Genomic DNA, 22,333 nt, shown 5'->3' on the forward strand with positions numbered 1-22,333 from the left:
ATAACAATTTGCTATGTGAAATCTCCAAGGTGGTGCGGCGAGGCTGCCGGGGACTTGCTTTCCCGGGACCCTCTGGACCTGTTGGGAAGGGGTGTGGGTCTCCGGAGGAGCGGCTCCAGAGGGATCTGCCCCTAGTGGGAAGAGGCACCGAAAAACAAACACAGGAGCATCCGTTCAGCTGATCGCATTCGGCCTCACGCTGCTGCTGCTGCTGCTGCTGCTGCCGCCGCCACTTCGGTATCTGCCTATGCAGCCATCCGTGCACCCAGACAAACACAGAGGCAGAGAGAGTGTACGGGTAGCTCTGGAAACGTCTGTAGCTGCAGAAGGCTGCAGAGCATTTCCGTGCAGCAGACGCAAAGGAGAGAGAGGCTGCTTCCCAAACGGGGGAGCGTTATGAAACACGAGTGTGCCGGCTGAGGAGTCGGGCAGAGCAGCGCCGGGGCTGCTGCCACGCCGGGGGCTGGCGCAGAGGCCATGGAGCAGTCCTCCCTCCACAGCCCCTGCCCGGCGCAGGACCCCAGAGCCCCGGCCCGGTGATCCTCAGGGACCCCGGCGATCTGCAGGGACCCCGACGAGGCGGCGGCGAGCAGGGAGTGTGTGCGGTCGGCGAGTTGGGTGCGCTGGACACCGAGATAAACATCTGGAGGCACCCAGCAGACAGCGGCAGAGCTCCGAGGGGTGCTCGGGAGGATTACGGATCTGGAGGCGGGAGGAGGATTAGTGGGGAGGGCAGAGGGAGCAGGATTTATCAGCTTTTCAGATATGCATTACAGCTTTTTATAATATTTCACTGGATCGTCTAGGACTTTGCCTGGCTACAACAGTACTCCCTCGACCATAAAAGAAAGGTGAGGCTTTTTCCTCTTATACAGTTGTGTTATCTGCTTCTGCAAGCTGTCAGCTGGCCTTGACACAAGTAATAACCCGACAACTTTTGCAGAGGCTGAGGTATTATGATTCATTGCGGTCTGCATGGCTGTTTGATTTATTAAATTTATCCATAGCATCTAAGTACAAAAGACTCAGCTGCATTATTTATAAAGACTGCAGTTTGCTCTCAAGATGCCCTTCTCTGAGCATCTTCAAGGCATCATACTTGAAAAGTAGGCATGGGTAAGGCAAGTATGTGTTTTTGTCACATAGCCTGGTGAAGCAGACTAAAATGCTCAGATGCTTGGAAGAGTTCCTGAAGCATCATGGTGCTAAATAAATAGACTCATAACAATTTTTAGTAGGTGGATGTTGCAGGAATTTGGATGCCGAGAGGCTTAGGAAAGACACTTTTTAAAGACCTATGATTTATTTACAGTTCTGCATGCTATTTTAATTCCAGCAGATTCTTTGTAAACAGGAAAAGATCTCTAGCTACTGTGGGCTGAGGTAAAAGTCAATACATTTTTACAACAATCTCTTGCAAAACTTCAGCCTATAGCCACAGAACCAGATTGGGTTTATTGGAAATTGCAGATAAAGAATCATTTGCTGTTTGAGTTCTACATATCAAAGGGATGCATATTATTAATGAATGGTTTGTTATTGATCAAAATACTTTCTAGGTTCAAGAATACTGTTTGCTGATAGGTCTCAGCTCATCACTGAATGGTGACAGCAGATTGTATGTCACCTTTGAAATAAATATCCCTTTATGTACAGAATGCATACACACATATGTCTGTGTATGGCTATACACTAAATGTAGGTGTATATAGGTCTGCATCTTTTCCATACTGCAACAGAATCAGTCTTCCTCATTATTACTATGTGCTATGTATTATTGGTATGTGCTAGGTAAAAACATCCTGGATTAATGGAAAAAACACCATTTTGCTGTGGTATGCTTTCTGTTACCAGCTGCCACCAAACACTTTCCAAGTCAGCACTCTGTCTCTCCACAAGCCTCCTTGGACCACCTGCCTCCTGCATCCCTCACCACAGGCCACTACCAACATTGCTGCCTAGGTTCACATCCACCCATGAAAGAAAACTGGTCTCAAAGTGGAACATCTAGTGAAAGATATGCTGTGTCCAAATTGAGTTAGTGCTGACTCGTCCAGCCTCAGGCTGCAGTTCTGTTCTGTGACATCGCCTTTCATTTCCAAATCTGAATTATCTGTCACCCATAGAACACTTCCCCTATTGCATGCAGTAGGTATCTTGTATATTTTCAGCTTTGGTATTTTCAACTTGGTTAGACCAGTTTATGGACTATATAATTTTTCTCCATCTTCCTACTGTCTTTGCATACTTTTTTTTTCTGCTTTATTTATCACTGTTTATCACTACTGAATGGTTCTAATACAGTATTGAAGATAATTTTGCAATCTGATTACAGCTTGTAGGAAGCACACTTTGAATGCATGAGCAGAGAGGAAATGCTAAACTTGCAGGAAAGCCCTCTCAAGCTGCAACATTTACCCCTATAGCACGTGGAGAAATTGTGGTGCTTCTACCTCAATTCTAGTTTGCTGACAGACCTTATGTTGTGCTTAAACTAACACTCAAAGCAGCATTGTGTCAGAAAAGGGCTGATCACTAGTTGAGCATGCACAGAGTCAGCAAGATCAGCTAGATCCTCTAGCAAGTGGAACGTTTTAAGATGGAACAAGTGCTTATTGCTTCTGAAGCCCAGACAGTAAGGCCAGATCTTTTGGTAGCAGAGCTCGCAAGGCACATCAGAGCTCCTGCCAGGACAGGCAGAAGGTCCCTTCAAGCATGTCTCACCAGGCACCTCATTGCTCTAATGAAAATCCATAGGTGATAAGCTTCATTTTGATGGGAAAGAGGCAGAAAAGTTCGTTTCTATAAATATTTACAAGCCAAACTGTTCTCTAAATCAAATAATTGGAGGTGACTTAGGAAGAGATGGGGAAGAAACCCTTCTAAGCTCTACTATGTGATCCAGTTTTCTCTTACCTCTTGATTTTGGAAACTGGGAACGTGGAATTTCTCTGTCAATTCCACTTGAGGTATGAGAGGAGAGCTCAGACAGCTCACCCTTGCCATCTTTCTAACCTGTTCTCAAAACTCAAGAGGGTTCTGGCCATGTATGAAAATACAGCCTCAAGAAGGACTTGCTGCCACCTGTCTCAGGACTGACACTGTGTGTTTTTAGCTGTAGGAATAAAGGGAACTGCAAATATCTGACAGGATCTCAAGATTAAATTTGCGGGTTCTCAAGTTTCTCGCATTTACGCATCATGATGTTGGCCTTGACTATCCAAACAGCCTTAAGAAAATGGCAGTGTGTATGCAAAAGGAGAGCTGTGAGCCAGAATCCCCCAGTTAAGTCCTAAGCTGATAAAAGAGAGGGGAAGCATAGAAGAAGGATGTTTTTTTCTAAAAAGAGTGTTCTCGAGCACAATTACCTTACATTTTCAACAGAAACCAATCTTGCTTCCATGCCAAGAACTCTGAATTTGCAACATTCTGCTGGTCTTTGGACAAGATAAACTACTGATGATAGATTAGGGTTAGATCTGCAGCCATCAGTGAAGGATTGACCTAAGTTTCTGCATTGAGCAACCTATCAAGGGACAGCCCTCAGCAGAGCAATTCTTCACTTGCAAGTTCAGGGCTGTTCCTCAGTGTCTTCAGCCTTTACCAGCTTCATAGCATCAATGGAAGCATTTAGTCTTCCCTTAAAAATTCTGTAACTGCTCCTTTAGCTAGGGAGTAGAACTGCCCAGAACTTCAGTATTATTTTTCTATTTTTGTTACAAATATATTAATGCAGCTGCCTAGTGTGACAACCTCTGTCATACTTTGCAAGATCATTTTGGAAGGAAGGTACTGACCTGCTTTTCCTTACAGCAACTTTTTAATGGCAGCTATAAATCTGGTATCATGTATGTAATGAACAAAAAGCAAGGAATAAAAGAAAACCACAACATAAAATTGCAAATGCCTCAGGTCTGGTGCTCAGGACCATCAGTACACTCTGAGACATAAGCACTGTGTAATTATCCATTTATAAACTCAGACACCAGACATGCCACCTTTTTAGTGGTGCAAGGGACCCTTCCCTTGCTGAAGGCAAAGCACCCAGCAGACCTTCTATACAACCACTCATCACCTCCAAAGTTCATCCTTGCCTGTGCTAATTATCTTCTTTTTTTTGTTGCAGAATTAACCATTTCATTGTTCTCTACTCCTAAAGGTCTTCTCTGCTATTACTTATTAGTTCTTAACTGCCCATCTCAAAGTCCCTTCAATTATAATTTTATGATTTTATTGACTAATTCGGTTCTCAATTAATATGGTCCTAAAACCTCTTTGGTTATGAGAACTGATAAATAGGAGCAGAAGACACTACTTTGCTTCCATCTCACTTCCTTCATTTTTAATGATACATGCATGAAATTATACATTTTTTACTATCAGATACTGGTTCATATCCTCCTTACTCTTCCATTTTTAATATCATCATCAAATGTGATGCACTTCAATTCTTTTAGGCATACTTTGATGACATTGCAATATGCAGTTTATGGAAAATCAAATGACACTTTTTATGTCAGCAGCGCTCTCTGCTATTTCTCCACAAAAAAGCAACATTTAATTTTTGAGTTGTACATTTGCAGCAGTTGCTGTGGGTGGAATGTGTACTTATTTATTTGGTTGGGTTCTACTACAATGTACTGTCATGGCAACTGTACTGAGGACAAATGCATCTGCAAGTAATTTATATATGTCATATTGACTGCAGTAAAATTGGCTTTTACAATTTAAACTTTTTCAACCACTGGGCAAAGGCAAAGTTAGCATTTTAAGACTCAGAAACAGCTTCTCCTTAGTAAATAAATAAACTAGACAGACCAGCAGGAGCAATGCCAAATGTTCCTGGGTATTTGGATGCAGAGCATGCTGCACACTTAAATTAGGTCTGGTATTTTGGGTAGTTACCCCAGTTCTGCTGATGCACAGTCTGCTTTTCTTCCTCCCAATATGTGAGGCAGTGATGGCACCCACACAGGTGCTGTTCGGGCAGGCAGTGGCCAGGCCTGTCTGTCCTGGCACCAGGAGGCATCATTGTGGGATGCCCAGACAAGCAGCAGATCCACTCGTCATAAGGATGATGCAGCTTCCAGCTGCTCCACTTTTGCATCACTACAAACATGGAGAAACTCCACTGAAATCTACACACTCGAGTACACAGTGGCATTAAAAGGGACTAAATTGGGCCACCAATGCAGTTTCAAGCGTAACACTCCCAATTTCTGCTACAAGGCTTCAATGGTTCTTCTACCCCAGAGCTGCATCGCTGAGAAGCAATGCCTGAAGGCTCCCAGCTGCTGCAACTCTGCCTTCCCCATCCAAATGACTTGGGTGCACTTGAGAACTTTGGTTCAAGACAGTATTAATACTGTAACTTGATCACTTTTGTGAGTAAACTCACAAAACTCACTTTGTGAGCTATGAACCCCTGAATTTACACATGTGTCCTCATTTAAATTAAACGGCCTCTTCTGGGAATAGCTTGTGCTTCCAGTAGCCCCATGTTAGGAACAACTAGTGAATCAAATTGTACCTATGCTGCTGATCGACAGTATTTTTTCAGATAAATTAGGACAGTTACAATCTGCAGTATCTAATTATGGCTAATTTCCTGTTCATCTGTCTACATACTTCTGACCCTTTTACTGTAATTCTTGAGCACTCACAACATCAATCAGAAATTTTCAATAATTTAACTTCAAGGGTCAGCTCTTCAGCTGGTGTAAATCAATGCATTTTCTTTGGAGCTGATCAGAAGGGAGTTATGTTAACTTTTACAGTGAATGAAGTGTTCTTAATTTAATACAGCATGCTACAGCCTCATAGCTCTTTGCACCTGCTCACTCTCAAGTTCACTGGCTGCTAACAGATCCACAGGTACTCGTGGAAAGTGGTACATCCTTGTCAGACTGAATTCTTGGAGAAAGTGCAGAGATAAACACACAACGTTTTTGGGTGTTACTCAGCCCTGTACAATTGAGACCAGCATACATGAACTTGAACAAAAAATTTTAAAACCATCTAAATCAGGTCCTCATGACCACCCAACTTGTAAGATTAGATGACAGGACTCCTGTCTTGTGCCAGCTCCCTTTAGCAACAGAGGCTAAAATGTGACACAAAAAAAAATTCACCTGCAATTGACAAAAGACTCAGCTGAGCTTTTATGTATTTTGGTCTTTAAGTTTTCAGACTTTGTTTTTTAATAGCTACTTAAGCCAGAAAAAACTGCACAATTTAATGAAAAAGGGAATGGGTGCAGACCTCACTGGTAACATCTATTTAAGAAAGAAGCATAGATGAATATCCACAAAACTTTAAATCAGAGAGAGAACAGGAAACAGAGTGAACTGATGTTTCTTTGCCATGACTGTGGATTTCAAGAGTGTGCCCCAAATGCAAGTTAAGCAAAAACCATAATATTTTCTTTTCTGGAAAACACTGTATCTTTTCTCAAAACTTGCCTAGCTCCACAGAGAAGTGATTGACTGGGAAAACAGGAATTTATGGGGAAGTGCCAGCTTTTATTTGCTACAGGAGGTTAAAGGTTACCCAGAGTACAAAGGAGCTTTTCTTGCTGGACAATCCCACAGTGATATAAATCAGCACATCTAAAGCCTGCAAAATTCAGAGGAAGTCAGGAGGTATCTGGTGAAACTTAGGATATTATTTTTTTTCCAAACATGCACTGATTTTTATCCATGGGCATCCACACAAACATTTGGCATCAGAAGTCTACTAAAAACCCACCAGGATCTCTGGTTTCTTTTAAAGTGACATGAATGGCAACTCACACAGCTCTGTGTGTAAGTACAGAATACCCAAATATCCTTCCAGCATAAAGCCTGACTTTACTGCTCTGCAGAGAGATTAGTAATTATTATCTATTATGAACTGATGAAACTTCTTTCCCCCACACACACTGCAGTTTCCTTCTGATCTGCATTTGTAGCTTAGCTACTGTTCAGCTGAAAGGAAGGAATTTGTTAATACCTTCCTAAAAAGATGCCTACACTGCAGCTGCTTATCCCATCCAGTGACAAAGAACAGAGATGCCAGCTACTGACAAAAGAAAATAAAGAACTCTTTTTCCAAATGTTTAAAGAGAAGTAACTTCATCATAAAGATTTTTCTGGTACATTCCAAGTTAAAAGAAAAAAAAAAAAAGCTGAAGATCTGAAACTTGCTTCTGCTTAATCAATCACTCTCAACGGATTATAGGTTTTGAAGCGCATAATTAAAAACAACAGATGGAGAAACACTCATCTGAAAAAAGAAAAAGGGGGTGGGCTGAGGTAAGTCACTCTGATTTTCTGTTTGGATGTGACCCAATGTTCCCCTCTGTTTCAGGTTTCAGCTCTGGCTGTAGGGCAGCACAGGAGCATGGCAGCACAGCACGGGTGTGTGGAGCCCCAGGGCCAGCCAGATGCCTGAAGCCAGCAGCAGTGCCACACCAGGCTGCTCCATCAGGGGAGTGCTTTTCATTGGGAGGAGGCACTGAAGTGATGGGCTGACCGTATGGGAGGAACCAGCACCCGGCCAGGCAGAGATTCAGGGGCCTGTCTGGAGGCGTGAAGGGCCTGCTTCCAGTAAGGGCATGGCCAAAGCGTTCTTCAGGCTACAGAAGGTTCTCCGTCGGACCCAATTTCTGCTCTTCTTCCTCACAGCAGCTTACCTGATGGCCGGCAGCCTCCTGCTGCTACAGCGGACCCGCCTGGTTATCCAGCAAGGTTCACGTGGGACCTCTACTAATCAAGCCCTGCCAGTGTCAGATGGGATGGCCAGGGGTGGGATTGTAGATCCCAGGACACTGCAAAACCCCCACCCCGGCCCCAGGCTGCTGGTGGGCATGGACACCATGCAGGACGCAGTCCTGGACCAGTGGCACAGCCCGCAGTGGCTTGTGTCCCGCAACTCAGAGCTCAGGCAGTTGAGAAGAAGGTGGTTTCACAGGTTGATCAGTGACCAGCAGCCCATGCAAACAGCTGGATTTAAAGCAACAAAGCACACTGGTGAACACAAAGGTAAGGGATCCAAGTCCTGCCCTGTTCCCTGGCACACTCACAAACTGCACGTCCCCTTAGGACCATCCCAGGCAGAGACTGGCAAGCACCACAAAGTGTCCCTGCAGAAACACCTTCCTCCTAGCTCATCACCACTTTCAAACAAGTTCTTAAGTGCATGCACTGGCCAAAGTACAATGCTGACGTCCCTGGTCATGCAGAGTTGAAATATCCTTCAAAAATGCATTTTAATTGATTGAATGGAAGCCCAGACAGTGAAATAAACCTCCCTAATATAAATTATTTTCTCTTCAAGCAGGCACAGATAAACACTGTTAAATTGATTTTCTTTCTCAGAACAAGAAACACTTTATAAATGGGTTTTATTACACTAACTACCCAAAGCCTAGCAATACCTTAAGTGTAGAAGCTCCACTTTGCTACTCAGCTTTCAAGCATATACCAAGTTCTGCTATTGCAAATATTCTCTGTTCCTGAACTGCCCTCTGTGACCATCTCTGCAAACACACTGTATATCTAGGGGGACAGACATGGGCCATAAACCCACAGGAAGCTTTGGGGAGGGGTCCTGGCCCCATCCCATCCCTGCTGGGCACTTCCACCTTCAATAAATACACCCCTGGATGACATTGCTCACCACCACTTTAATAAGCTCTTTGTGGACAGACGCAGCAAAGAATCAAAACAGCCCCCCAGGCTACCACTTTTGTGCCCGTACTTTGTAAAAGCAGTATTTAGAATTCACGAAGTATTATTTTTTCACTCTTCAGCAAACAGCAGCCAACCTGGAGGATTATTCCAAAGTCCAAAACCTCTGTTAGAGTGGCTGAAACTTTCTTTTTCTTGTGGATTATTTTATTGTTAATATAATGCTTTTTAGTTTCATTTTTCATCATACATTCTCTTCCTGTCCACAGTTCACGTTATTTAATTTCCCTGTGTTATCATCTCAATGCTGCTACTTCTAAAATCAAATTTCCTTTTTTGCTTCCTATTTTAATGATAAAATGTACTTTTTGCCCACAATCACTGTATAATAGTGCATTTCCACATCATCCTTCCAATGGTATCTTTAAAAAGGGAGCTGGATTTTTATAGTAATTCTTTTTGTGACCAAAAAAGAGGGTTAATATAGGATGCAGTATAAAAGAAATATTTATCTTTCATATGCTAAGTAAAGCAAGACATATTTTAAGAGATTAATTTGCACCAGAGTAAAAGAGATAGTTCAGTGTGATAGCTATACAGTACTGCCTAGTTAAGACTGAAGCTATCTTTCCTTTCTAGCTTTAGTAATTCTATGTACCCAAAGAAAATTTACTTTCTTAGTATGTATCTTGCATCTTTTCATTATCAACTAGAAATTTTCAAGACAACTTGGGAGAAATCCAGCTTAAGGTAATGGATCACCACTCTATGTTTGTTCCCTCTTCCCATCCCAATCCCGTGCAAGTTGCCTAACTCTGATCTTGCACGCACACAGGGACCTATGTGGGATGCTTCAGCGATGATTCGAGGGAGAGGACACTGAAGGGAGCTGTGTTTTATGATTTAAGAAAAATGACAGTATCTCACTGTCAGGAAGCTTGTGCTGAGAGGTGAGTTGTATTTTTTTATGGCAAGTTCTCTTTTCTGACAACATTTGGAACTGAATTTGAAATGGGAAAAGCACACATACGTTAAATATGCATCATCTGTGGAAACTGTGATTATCTCGTGCCATCAGGGATGGTGTAGCTCCACTGCTTTCCTTCAAGAAGACTATTTCACTGCTGCCCAATCTGGATGGTGGCTTCACACTTTGGCTCAAGCATTTGAAAACTGCCTGAGTTGATCCAAAGCGCTCACCTTCAAATGCCAGTTAACAGAACCCGTGAAAGGGGCTTTTCTCCTGTCACTCTAAACCATTCCAAACATTTCTATCAAAACCTGAATGAGTAGCTCTGAGTGAGGACAAGGTGGCTGCCCACCTCAAGGAGGCCGCACTGGTCCCAGGGCCAGCTGTGTCTCTGGAGCAGGGTGGCAGAGGTGTTCCCCATGCATGGGGACAGTCCTGCCTTCCTTGGGGACCAATTGGGGACCAGGGGTGTGCCTGTACCCACAGGGCTGGTTCTGTCCCCACAGGGCTTACACCTACGCAGGCCTGGCCTACGGAGCAGAGTGCTACTGCGGGAACAGGCTCCCAGCCACGGCTTCGAAGCCCCAGGAGTGCAACAGCGAGTGCAAGGGGGAGAGGGGCTCCCTCTGTGGAGGGGTGAACCGGCTCTCTGTCTACAGGGTGGAGGAGCCACGGGCAGGAGCCAGACCATGTAAGTGGGTGTGCGAGCGGGGCGAGGAGGCCATGCCCCCATAGCCATGGCAGCCCCACAACCCAGCTGAGCCTGCAGGGATGTCCCTGTTGCTCCTCTTGCTCTGTTGGTCACCAGAGTGTGACACAGCAAAGAACAAAGGTGCCAGTGGGGTACAGTGTCCAGTTGTCTGGCTCCCTCCCCAAAACAGCTGTGCTGCTCACCGCCTCAGAGCGGGAGATGGGCCTGGCATGGGGCTGCCACAGGGTTCATGTAAAAACAAAATACAGCACAGAGCGACTGCAACAGCAGCAGAACACCAGCTGGAAACTGCTCCATTTTACATCCATTGCAGAGGGACAAATTCACATGTTTAAGAAACAACCCTGGAAGTGGGGGCTGTATGACTGAAGGGCCACCCTAAGCTCAGAAATGACCCTAAACAAAGTAAGACCTATGTGACTGCAGCAGGAGATAGCAGAGGCCAGACAGAGAGGCACACCAATCTCCCTCCCAAGTGAGAGAAATGAGACCACAATTTCTTGCTCTTCCAAGGACTTCTGTTCTAGCAGCAGTTGGGATTTTTGTTTCATCTTTAAATGACAGCACTTACTTGTCATTCAATCAGCCACCATGGGAGATACACCAGATGAACCTTTGGGCCAACACAAAACTCTTAGAATACCTAAACTGCTGAGCAGCCTTTACTTTTGGCACTTACAAAGCCTCACAGATATTATTTGCTGAGAAGAATCACCCAAGACCTTAGGTTGTGCCAGTGTTGATGGCACTTCATGTCTTCTTAAAGATGTCAAGGTTTGTACAATAATCCACCCAGCTACATATAAATTATATATCAAAGGTACGTAGACCTAAATTGCTAGTGTCAGGCTGACAGGCACGTTGGCAGGTTTCCCAGGACATGCATCACTGTTTAAATCTTCAGCATAAAATATATATACATATTTCACAAGAATAGGTAGCATTTATTTTTTGCTTAAGTATTCATGAATTAGTCATCAAATTAGTGTAGCCTGGAGCTAGATTTGTATTTTGTTTGCCCTCAGTAATACCTGATATTTGACTGTTTGAAGAATTCCCCTGACACAACCTAGCAGAGAGGCCCCAAAAGTATTAATCCTGATGAACAAGTACATTGGAAAATAACTTGGAAACGCTAACAGCATCTGTGATTTACAATATGCAATACAGAGAAAAGAGCTTATCTAGTGGCATCTCCATTTAAACCATCCCAGACATGGGGTTTCTGCTGGCTGCCCTCTCCATCCCTCACGTCCCCCTTCCCACCCAAGCTTTTGGGGCACAACGAGCTTTGCAGCTTCCACACTGCAGGACTTGTGTCCCCACGTCACATTAATTACAATGAAGCTCAAAATTCACAGCTGCTGCAGCCCAGTGATTGCTCTGGCACAGAGTGCCATTTTCCTCGGGGCAGGGTTCAGCCATCCTTGCCCAAGAAGCAGAGATATAGCATAAATATAGCACATTTCCAGTGTGGTCTGCAGGTTCTCTGTGAACCCTGCTCCCTCCAAAAAGCCTGTGTGGGCAGTTCAAACTTTCTTCCTCATCCACTGAGAGATGGGAATTAAATATTAGTATGAGACTTCGAAGGAAGTCTTTCAACACCATCCTGAGAAGCCAAAAGACCTCTGTTCCTTCATTCTTTGGTGCTGTGCTTGCAGTATTCTGATCTCAAGCAGACTCCCATTTTGCCCCAATTTCCATTAAGTTATTTTAATTTCACATCTCCTGAGCAACCCCAAAGACAGAGCATTGGCTCAAGTAACCGGTTTAAACAGTTACTGGAAATTATTTAAGCAGCCTCTCCTTAGACTGCTCTTGGCTCATGCTGGAGACTACAGGCCCTTCTGCCAGGAAATTCATGCAGAACCAAATTTTTCCTTCAAAACTGCATGGCATCTTTCCTGCCATCCAACACATTTACCACATCAGTTCTGGAAAATACAGCTGCTAACCAGGACTCAGAATACCCAAATTCTTTCCCAAATAGAGAGTCAATAGAGAGTCACTAACAAGCAATGAAGTAAAGCCATTTTCCATCTTTATAAAGCCCACAACACCCAGTCCCCTTTTCTAACCTGCCACACAATGTTATTTTCTTCATTACCATGAGTTCATCCGTACAAATGCACAGCCACACCCGGGGTGCCAAGTTTTACTACAACTTTGGGTTTTTGTTTGATTCTGTCAAGCGATCTTTCTCTCTTAAGCAGGAAGGAAAATTGTACTGCTGCTTGCAACAAGTATCTGGGTCAAATCCTGACTTCAATCACAATGATGCAAAAAATGGAGCAATTCTGCCAAGCTCTGTGGCATTTATACAGGAACAGGGGAGATCAGAGGCTGATGCTAAAGACTTGAAGCAAGCTGTTCTCCCTGAACAGCTTACAAAAGCTTGCTTAGATTTTTAAAGGCTGCAGCAAACTCCCTTGGCTTGAAAAGAAAGTGAGTGGGGAGAGGAGAGGGACAGCTCAGCAACTAAGCAGATGTGCAGGAAGGTGGGTCCCTATGGGGGCTTTCTGTATTCATTTCAATTCCTTTGCTTTTCTGGTGCAGATCATGGGAGCTTTGTAGATTTTTATCGGTGCTTTTAAGTCTTCCAGGGGAAACATGTCTTCAAAAGAAAACTGGGACTTGCAAACAATAGCAATGCCCTCCACTGGTAGAATTTAATTTAAACTCTTTGCTGCAGACCTACTTTCAGTGGTTTGTACAAAGCTAAAGGCATTTGTTCCTTTCAATGCCACAGGATTTGCAACACACTTTTCTAGTGTATATCATGGTTTCTCTACAGCATTTGGAATATAGAATTTATTTTATTATTTTTAGATTCTGAACCTAGATTCTGAACCTAATATTGTTCTTTGTGAAAGAGGCAGGATGCTATGGACATTGTTTTCTCAAGAGAAACCTATTTCATATCCCTGCAGGGAGGAATGTTATCTATCGAGGATGTTTTAGAGCTCCAGAAAATTTAACAGACACCTTTCCAGCCTCTTTGATACAGCCCAATTTGACGGTGGAGATGTGCTCTGAATTTTGCTCCAAGAAAGTAAGAACAGTTCTCATTTCACATCCTTTATTCTTTTTTTGATATTTTAAAATTTTATCTACTAGGGGAATAGCAGAGATTAGTGCCTTAGAGCTTTGATTTTGTAAATTAGTTTTCTAAAGGACAAAACTCATCAGTGTAAATACCCAGTGATGCATCATGGTCCAACCGCTCTCTGGAGTGGGGACGGTGGGAGGGAAAGCCATCAGAGGAATGCTGCTAAACAAGATCCTCAGAAAAGCTGCTCTAAGAGACCAGCATCGACCATGAGGAAATCAATACAATTTCCGTGTCACATTCAAATCCAGAGCCAGCCCAGACTCCCTGTAGCTGCAGCTCATGGGGAGACACGCTATGAGAGAGCTGGCAGCACCTGAAATGTGTCCCCAGAGTCCTCTGGGGAGCTGGTCCCCACTCAGCTCTTGAGGAGCCAGGTGGGGTGCATGGGCAGGGAGCAGCAATCCCCCCATTTTGTGCAGCTCTCCTCTAAGGTGTCTTTTTGGTCTCAGGCTCCCTAACAGTGCAACAGCAGGCACTGTTGCAATGAACAACAGGATTTAATGCTGACGTGCCTATATACCATTTTTATATCAATGTGTAACTGTCCTGGCTAGGAACACAATATAATCTTAAATATATTTAAAAAAAAGCTACCAGAGAAAAATTTTACCAGATAAGCACATTGAAAACCAGTGAATTTTCCTGGGACTTTAAAAAATATGTCTCTTTCTACACCAGAACTGTCTACCACTTTCATGACAACCTATGTAATTTAAGTCTGATCTATTTTAATTTAAAATGGCATAATTGTAGAACTTGAAGCTGATACATAAGACTACAAGAAAGCAACAAATAAAGTCACTTGAGTGCTTATTGGGTTTTCGATAGAAGGTGAGAAGGGACATGTTAACATGTTGCCCTTCTGCACATTCCTGGCCTGAAGTACCACCTTTGCTCATCCTCCACTACCACAGAATAAAAGCACAGATGTAAGGACTCAAGAAGTTTGACTCTGAGGGACCTGGGTATCCTCAGAGGAGGGAACGTTTGGCCCAGGGCACTTCTGCATTAGTGGCTGTTGATGCGGTTGGCTCCCTTCCTCCCCACTCTGATGGGGCTTATTTTTTGTGAACCCAGAGGAAGGTTCACTGTATGGTCAGATTCAGCCTGCTGCCACATTCAGCCTCATGCATTAAACAGAACACTCAACTATTTCGTCTTCTAGCATCACAAAGTCACTTAGAACTATTAAGCCATGAACAAACAAATCTTTTTAATTACTAGGTAGAGTGAGAAAGCTTTTCCCAGCCAATGTATCTTGTATACCAGCTCATCAGAGGTTTAAGATTGCATCATGGAATTAATTCTGTGCACTGAATCACCCACACATCCTGTATACAGTACCTTACAAACCTGCATACAAACACATTCTCACAACCTCCGTTGATACAAATGTCCAGTAAAGCAGGACCTCATGAGCAATTTTTTCCTAGCTCTGATATTAATCTACTGTTTAATGGTGGAATAAAATTTTAATCTTTCTGTGTCAGTTTACCCACAGATAACTTAATTTTTTTAGTATTTGCTGATGAAGTACAAGCAGGACTTAGAATAGGAAACTGGAAAAGAAAGGAATTTAGCAATCAGAGCTGAACCAGATAGATGTATTTTAAATCTATTCACAATACTCAATTTGGATACAATCTAATAAAAACAATCAGTGACTGAATCATCACATCATCTCTGTTGCTGCTGGAGAATGATTACTTTCCTTACAGAACTTCAACTACCCGTGGAGGCTTCATCTCACAAATTCTTATGTAAATAGTCCTACTGACATCAACTTTGAGTTACAGCTTGCAGGATGGACACCTGAGCCTGTCAATGCACGCTCTAAAGCTCAGTGCAGAAAAATGCTTATTGACAGACCTGCAGATTTCTCTGCCAATACACGTGTGTTTAACTGAAGTAAAGCACTGCAGGTTTGTGTGTGCTGAGCTGGAGAACTAATCCTGCACATAAAAGTTACACGGCTGCTAAAAGCCATAACCACAGCTTGGGGCATAAAATGAACGCGCAGGTGAGCAAAGTGGACAACTCGCAGTTTTGATTAAATTCTGATGGGAACTCAGGGCTAATACGTTGCTTTGCAATCACTTTGCACACAGAAAAGACCAAGTAATCAGCTGCTGATTACAGCACTTCACAGCCTGTGCTGTGGTACCTGGTGTGATTCCGACAGCTACTGTTCTGGCCTTCCAATGCATGTGCTGTCATCAGGATGCTAAAACTCCCCCCTGAGAAGCAGGTGCCCCTTGGCATGAGGTACAAGGAACATTTTTATTCCTGGCAGTATTTGAAGGCCAGGGCACATTAACTTTTCTCAAATAGAGAAACTGCTTCATTGTAAAAGGAAAATTTCTGTTCACAGGCAGAAACAGAACGATTTTGCCCTTGGATTAAATCTGTAAATAGTTTTTGACAGTGTCATCTCTCATTTGCTAAGCAAATGTTGCTTATTTGGGCACAGATGGCACATCCGTTGTATTTGACTCCTAATCAGAGAATGAACACATGGAGAAGAGGGAGAAATAAGCTGCTGAGCAGTCCTGTCACACACTGCCACACTCCAAAAGACTTTTAAAAGGCAAAAAATGTTGATATGGAACAGGTGGAATTGAACACTATACACTCAAATAACTCCTGAGCTTCCTTCAGTCATTCCGTGGCTGCACTGAGACCAAATATTGTGAATTATCAAGCTTTAGGAGGTTTGTGTCTGAAAACCATTTTGAAGGACAGTAGTAGTATAAGAAGCATGAGCTTTACAATGATGTATCAAACACTGCTTTGATCTTGACAGTGGCCTTGTGAAGATTTCTTTTTCTTTGTACAGCAGCAGCATTCCCCACAGGCTGTTGATGCCGTGGCATTTACACACTGATCTACTTTCTTTCTTTTGCAGGAGTTTCCCTTGGCAGTCATCCAAGGGTGGGAGTGCTACTGTGGGTACCCCACCAGGCGCTTCTCGCTGCGCAAGGGTGCAGACGGTCTGCTCTGCAGCAGGACGCACAACGCCAGCAGTGAGCTCCAGGGGAAGTACTGCCTGGTCTACCAGACACCTGTGCAAGGTACAAGTTTTGGCCTCATTGTGCCAGGGCCAGACCCAGCTCTGCTGGAAACAGCCCCCATGTTCCTTCCGCAGCGGGTGAAAGTGATCTAGCTTACAGTAGTCCTAGCTGCAACAGCTGGGCTGGTATCACAACACAGGCAGGAATTTAGGAAGCAGCCCTTATCTAAATCCCCACCTTGCAATCAGGCTCCTAAATATGCATCTTTTATTCCCTCACTAAGCAGCAGAGCCTCCCCTTGCCCTGGAAAAACACAATTATTTTGTAGATGGAGAGAACAAGGCAGAACTGGGGAAGGCACACCCCAAGCCATGCAGCACCCTGGGCAGCAGGGACAAGGACACCATGCTCTGTTCCTGTCCTGCTCATTAAATGCACACCCGGCAGATCTGCAGACTCTAATTTTGCTCTACCCATCTTCCTGGAAAATATTCATCTGCATACATGTTTCAAAGCTGGAAAATAAATCAGAGAGTAGGGCTCCAATCCAGCAAACCATTTAGGTGGTACTGGCAACAATATCCATGCAATGATTTGAAATGAATTCACTGAAATTTCTCACAAGCTTAAAATTGAACAAATGAAGTGTTTTTCTGGATTGGTGCTGGGCTTTTCTTTTTTTCCCTGACACCCCTGTTTTTTCAGTAGGAGGAGTTTCTCCTGCATTATAAAACTTGCAATTTCTAGGTGTAATGGCACATTTAGGGTTTCACTGAAGAGCCAACCTGCCGGGCAAACAGCCGTTTACAAACAGGCATCAAGGGGCTTTTATCACACCTTGTCTGTAAGCACAATGGTTTGCCAGCTCTATCAAGAAAGCATTGCCTAACACAAAACCAGCAAAAAACTCTTCTGAGGATAATCTCTTTGGCCTCTTACGGCTGAATTAATTTTTGGGAAGCAGCTGACTCACAACTGGACTCAAATTGATATCCTGTGTTTGTGAGAGAGAGAAGAAAGAAGCAATAAACCCTGTAATCAAGAGCTGTCAGTGGAATTATTAAAAAGCCACAATGCTAACAATGACATATCTTTTGTACTCGCAGACACCCGCTGCACAGACAGGAAATTCTTAACCACGAAATCCAAAGTGTTTGTCGCTCTGTCAAGCTTTCCTGGGGCTGGGAATACATGGGCTCGCCACTTGATAGAGCATGCCACAGGGTACTACACAGGAAGCTATTACTTTGATGGAGCCCTCTACAACAAAGGTACAGTATCCAGAGGGATGGGTCACACAAAGTCCTTCCAAGGCATGGAGCTTTACTTCCTCATTCTGGTATCCTTCTGCCTGGAGCCAGCAGAGGCTATGACTGTCCGCACGTCTGGTAAAACCTCAACACGTGCCTGTAACCAGGGGTCTGGCATGGTGCAGGGGGCTCCAACCAGGGGAAGGTTTCTCCCCACCGCAGGTAAGAAGGTGACTCCCAACCAAATACAGTCAATAAGCCTTGCAGGTCAGTGGCAGGCCAGAAGTAAATTTCAGCCCTGGTCTCAGGTCCTGTGTGATGGGTTTAATTGACTGGTACTTTCACAGCAGCTTTACACCACTGGAGGGAATGATTCATAGTGTGAGAAGGCATAGATTTTTAATCTGTCTTGTAAAACAGGTTTTAAAGGAGAAAAAGACCACTGGAGAAGTAGAAGGACAATCTGTGTGAAAACACATGAAAGTGGCAAGACGGAGATTGAGATGTTTGACTCTGCCATCTTGCTGATCAGGAACCCGTACAAGTCGCTGATGGCCGAGTTCAACAGGAAATATGCCGGGCACCTGGGGTACGCCACTGACCGCAACTGGAAGAGCAAAGGTAGAACTCACCTCCTGGGGCTGAGTGTGGGCCTTCTGGGTGTGCTGGGGGGGGGTAACACACTGGGGACAGAGTGAGCACTGCAAACAAATCCAGTGGGACTGGAGTCCTACCATAGCCATGACCAGTCCCAACAGCACCCAGACCCCCACCTTGACAGAGGCTGTGGTCTTGCTCTGCATCCACCACCACAGAGAAGAGGGGCGCACAGCTCCAACACTGTGGCCACAGGCACACAGCATCACTGCTGCCATTGTACTGTCTGGCAGAGAAAACATGTCCAGGTACAACACCCCTGGGTACAGCCCATTTGCCAAGCTATGAGAAGTGAAGAAAATTCGCTCCTGCAGCATGTAAGAGAAATCTAATTTAGGATTTGGGAGATTCAATGGAGCATGACATTTCCTGAAGGAAATTATACAGCGCTGCACAGGTGCTACTGCACTGCAGATAAATAAGGATAATAGCAATAAGGGGACTTGAGAGTCAGTGTTCCTTGAACACATGAAAAGACTCCAGGATGTGCCTGCCACGCTTCATGCATTTGACTGGCAAGCTGGATGATGCAACTGCAATTTCCCCATTGAATAAACCACCGCATTTAGACTCTGCAGCTGAGAAACAATTCAGCTTGCACTTCTTCTCATGCATGTTTCAGGCATTACAGCTGCTGCCTGGCAAGCCGGGCAGCACTGGGCTGGGGGGAAGTATCCCCTGTCAGAGCACATTTCTCTCCCAAGTTCACGTATCAGTTTTTATCAGTCACAACTCAAGACCCATTCATCAAAAAACAGACAGAACGGCCCTTAGGAAAGAAAAAAAAATCTGGAGGGAATGGCTTTCCTGCACTTTGAACTACAAATTGTTACATTTCAGCCACAAATCCTCTTTGTTCCACCCAAAAGCTTAAACTAGGACTATCCTGACCCTCAGGAAATAAAACTATCACAAACAGCAAATAGAGACTGAGGTGTGACTAATGCCCGAAGCAAAGGTTAAGAAAATATTTCAGTAAATTTTGTCCCAGTGATCCTGAAAAGGTGACCTTAATCCCAGCCATGTACCAGGAACAAAAGAATCTTCCCTATTAAATCTATTTCCTTACCAAGTCTCCCCATAAAAAGGCTGGTAAGGGTACACAAAAAGGTGTTATTCCACAGATTTGGAAATCAGCAACACCCCATGCCCAAGCCAAGATCAATTTCCTTTTGCTGCATTTACATAATAACTGTAATTGTCTCATATCCTGTCTTTCTGGTCCTTCAGAGTGGCCGGATTTTGTGAACAGCTATGCCTCGTGGTGGGCCTCCCATATCCTGGACTGGCTGAAGTATGGAAAGCGCTTGCTCATCATCCACTATGAGGACCTGAAGCAGAGCCTCATCCCCAAGCTGAAGGAAATGGTAGAGTTCCTGAATGTGACAGTGTCAGAGGACCGACTGCTCTGCGTCGAGAACAACAGGGATGGGAATTTCAAGCGGTCTGGTGCTAAGCAAAAGGATTTTGAGCCATTCACCCAAGAAATGAAAGATCTTATCAACAGATATATTCTGACCGTGGATGAAGCCCTAAGGGGAAGAAACTTCACAGGGCTGCCCAGAGAGTACATGCCAAGATGACAGCCTAGTAGCACTCATCTGTGTTTAAAAAATCAATTTTTTAATTAAAAAATATAACTAAATAAATTTTAAAAAATAGACCAGAGCTTTACAGCAGTTAAAAAAAAATACCTGTGGAGTCTGCTGAGCAGTGCAAATGCTTTCCACTCCTGGGTGTTCTTCAGGGCACTAAGTGCTCCAGAACGCAAGCAATGAAGGATGGAAACTGGGTTACAAACAAAGGCAAAAAGCTGTTAGTGTCTACCTGCATGTGTTCCTCCCTGCACAAATTGCACTGAACTCCACAGCAGAGCTCCCCTGGGTGTCCTGCCTCTGCTGCCACCACAGACCTGCCAGGAGCTGCTCAGGTTTTCAGAGCAGCTGTGTTGGAAGTGGACATAAATAAATGGGGAGGGAAACAAAAGAAGTCATAAAAGGGACTACCAATTTTCATCCGAGCATTTAAGGAACTCAGTTGCTTTCTCCACAGCATAGCCCTCTGCCTTCCTTCTCCTGGGTTTGATGGTCAGGTCACCTGCCACAGAGGTGTCAGGGTGCAGGGGGAGAAGAGCACTGGTGGACAAGGGTGCCCTGGATGCTGGGCAGAGATGCTTCAGGACCAACCCCACGTTTCCCTGCACAAATGGCATGGTGCAGGGCCACCTGAGCTCCTCAAAGGCAGCTGCAACATCCCAGCCTGAGGTACACACCTGGGGACCCGCAGAACAAAGCATGGCCAGGGGTAGAAATCCTTGGGTGTCACCAGCCCCAAACAGACCCAAGACCTGGCCCTAGGGGTGTGAAGGAAGCCCCAGTGGGGTGGGAGAGGAAGGGGCAGCCACCCATGCCAGGGGCTTGACATCCCTGTGCCCAGTGAGTCACAGGAGGGCCAGGGGAACACCTGGGCAAAATGTCCCCAGGCCCAGTGTGAAAGCATGGAGGTGAGCCCTGGCCAGCCAGGGAGGGGGGGATGAGCACCAGCCCTGCCAGGCCAAGCTTGGAGGTGGTGAAACTGCACAGCTGCTGCAAGATGCTTTTGTTCAGGTGAAATAAAGGGTTCCTTAAAAACTTGAGTGAAAACGCTAGTTTTAATAAAACAAGACATTTCTATAAAGGGAGATGGACCTCCTCTGCACGTGTATCACTGGTGCTTAAAAAAATAAAAAAGAACAAGGAGTAGACTTTGGCCCAAGTCTCTCCCTGTGCCCCACAGTGGCGCATCTCAGTGCTCAGGACCACCCTCGCTTTCCCCTCTCTGCTCCCCAGTTCCTTCAGCCACACTGAGTTGCATTTGGGACTGTCATGTAGAAGCCTACTGGTGACTGCAAGGTTTCATTGAATTATGTACGTCTCCCCCTGCATCTGTTTTAATGAAACTGAAGGGAGAATGAATAAACTACTAAAACAAAACCCCAAGCAATTTCACCGCAAGGCAGGTTTTCCTACATTCAACAAGCTCTATGCTTATCACACTGAGCTTTAATTACCCAGGACGTTTTAATAAAACAAAACAAAACAAAGCAAAAACCACAAAAAACCAAAACCAACCAAACAAAAAAAGCCATCATGCCATTAAAAGCCACATTTATGTTCACTCCACGTATGTTTTCCTTCTTATTTTGTATTCAATATTAGCATATTAGAAATTGAGATGTTAATGCAATTCCCTCAAGCTTTTGGTTTTCTTCAGGAGGTCAAGGCTATCATCAGTCACAAGCAGAAAACTAGAACAGAAATGCTACATTTGAAAAAGAAGAGCTTGAGTTGAATTTTTCCAAGTAAACAACTGTCACAATAAACAAGTTGGAATCAAGACTCCAGAGGAAAGCCACTAAAATGATCAGAAGGCTGAAGCACCTCCCCTATGAAGACAGGCTAAAAAGTTGGGGCTGTTCAGCTTGAAGAAGAGGAGGCTCCAAGGTGACCTTACACAAACCTTCCAATATCTGAAGGGGCTACAAGAAAGCTGTGATAGGGCTTTTTACATGGGTGTGTAGTGAGAGGACAAGGGGTAATGGTTTCAAACTTGAAGAGGGGACATTCAAGTTAGGTGTTAGGAAGAAATTCTTTTGAGGGTGATGAGACACTGAAACAGGTTGCCCAAGGAAGTTGTGGATGCGACCTCCCTGGAATTGTTCAAAGGCAGGTTGGATGGGGCCTTGGGCAACCTGGTCGGATGGAACATGCCGCTGCCCATGCAGGGGGGTTGGGACTGGGTGATCTTTAAGGTCCCTTCTAACCAAAACCATTCTCCAATTCTATAATAAGATTCTCCACTAAATTGCAGCAACATTGTGTCCTGCTGCACATCTGGATTCACATTTCCCTTACTGCTCTCCTGTTGACTCAAGAGCTTGAAGCCAACCTCCTGCCATACCACCATATATGAA

General features: G+C 44.4%; 1 protein-coding gene and 1 long non-coding RNA gene across 2 annotated transcripts in view; one reads left to right on the forward strand and one right to left on the reverse strand.

Moving 5' to 3' along the window:
* LOC139805960 (uncharacterized) overlaps positions 1 to 22,333 on the reverse strand; it is a 163,820-nt gene that overhangs the window by 90,579 nt on the left and 50,908 nt on the right. The window lies entirely within an intron of this gene.
* WSCD1 (WSC domain containing 1) lies at positions 185 to 21,061 on the forward strand. The gene is made up of 9 exons (XM_071764959.1): positions 185 to 851; positions 7,348 to 8,021; positions 9,505 to 9,619; positions 10,146 to 10,330; positions 13,282 to 13,403; positions 16,369 to 16,534; positions 17,581 to 17,745; positions 18,145 to 18,345; positions 19,612 to 21,061. Exons 2-9 carry the CDS (start codon positions 7,595 to 7,597, stop codon positions 19,962 to 19,964), a joined length of 1,734 nt encoding a protein of 577 aa, XP_071621060.1. The 5' UTR covers positions 185 to 851; positions 7,348 to 7,594; the 3' UTR covers positions 19,965 to 21,061.

Source organism: Heliangelus exortis, chromosome 21 (genome assembly GCF_036169615.1).
Source record: "Heliangelus exortis chromosome 21, bHelExo1.hap1, whole genome shotgun sequence".
Lineage (NCBI taxonomy): Eukaryota > Metazoa > Chordata > Aves > Apodiformes > Trochilidae > Heliangelus > Heliangelus exortis.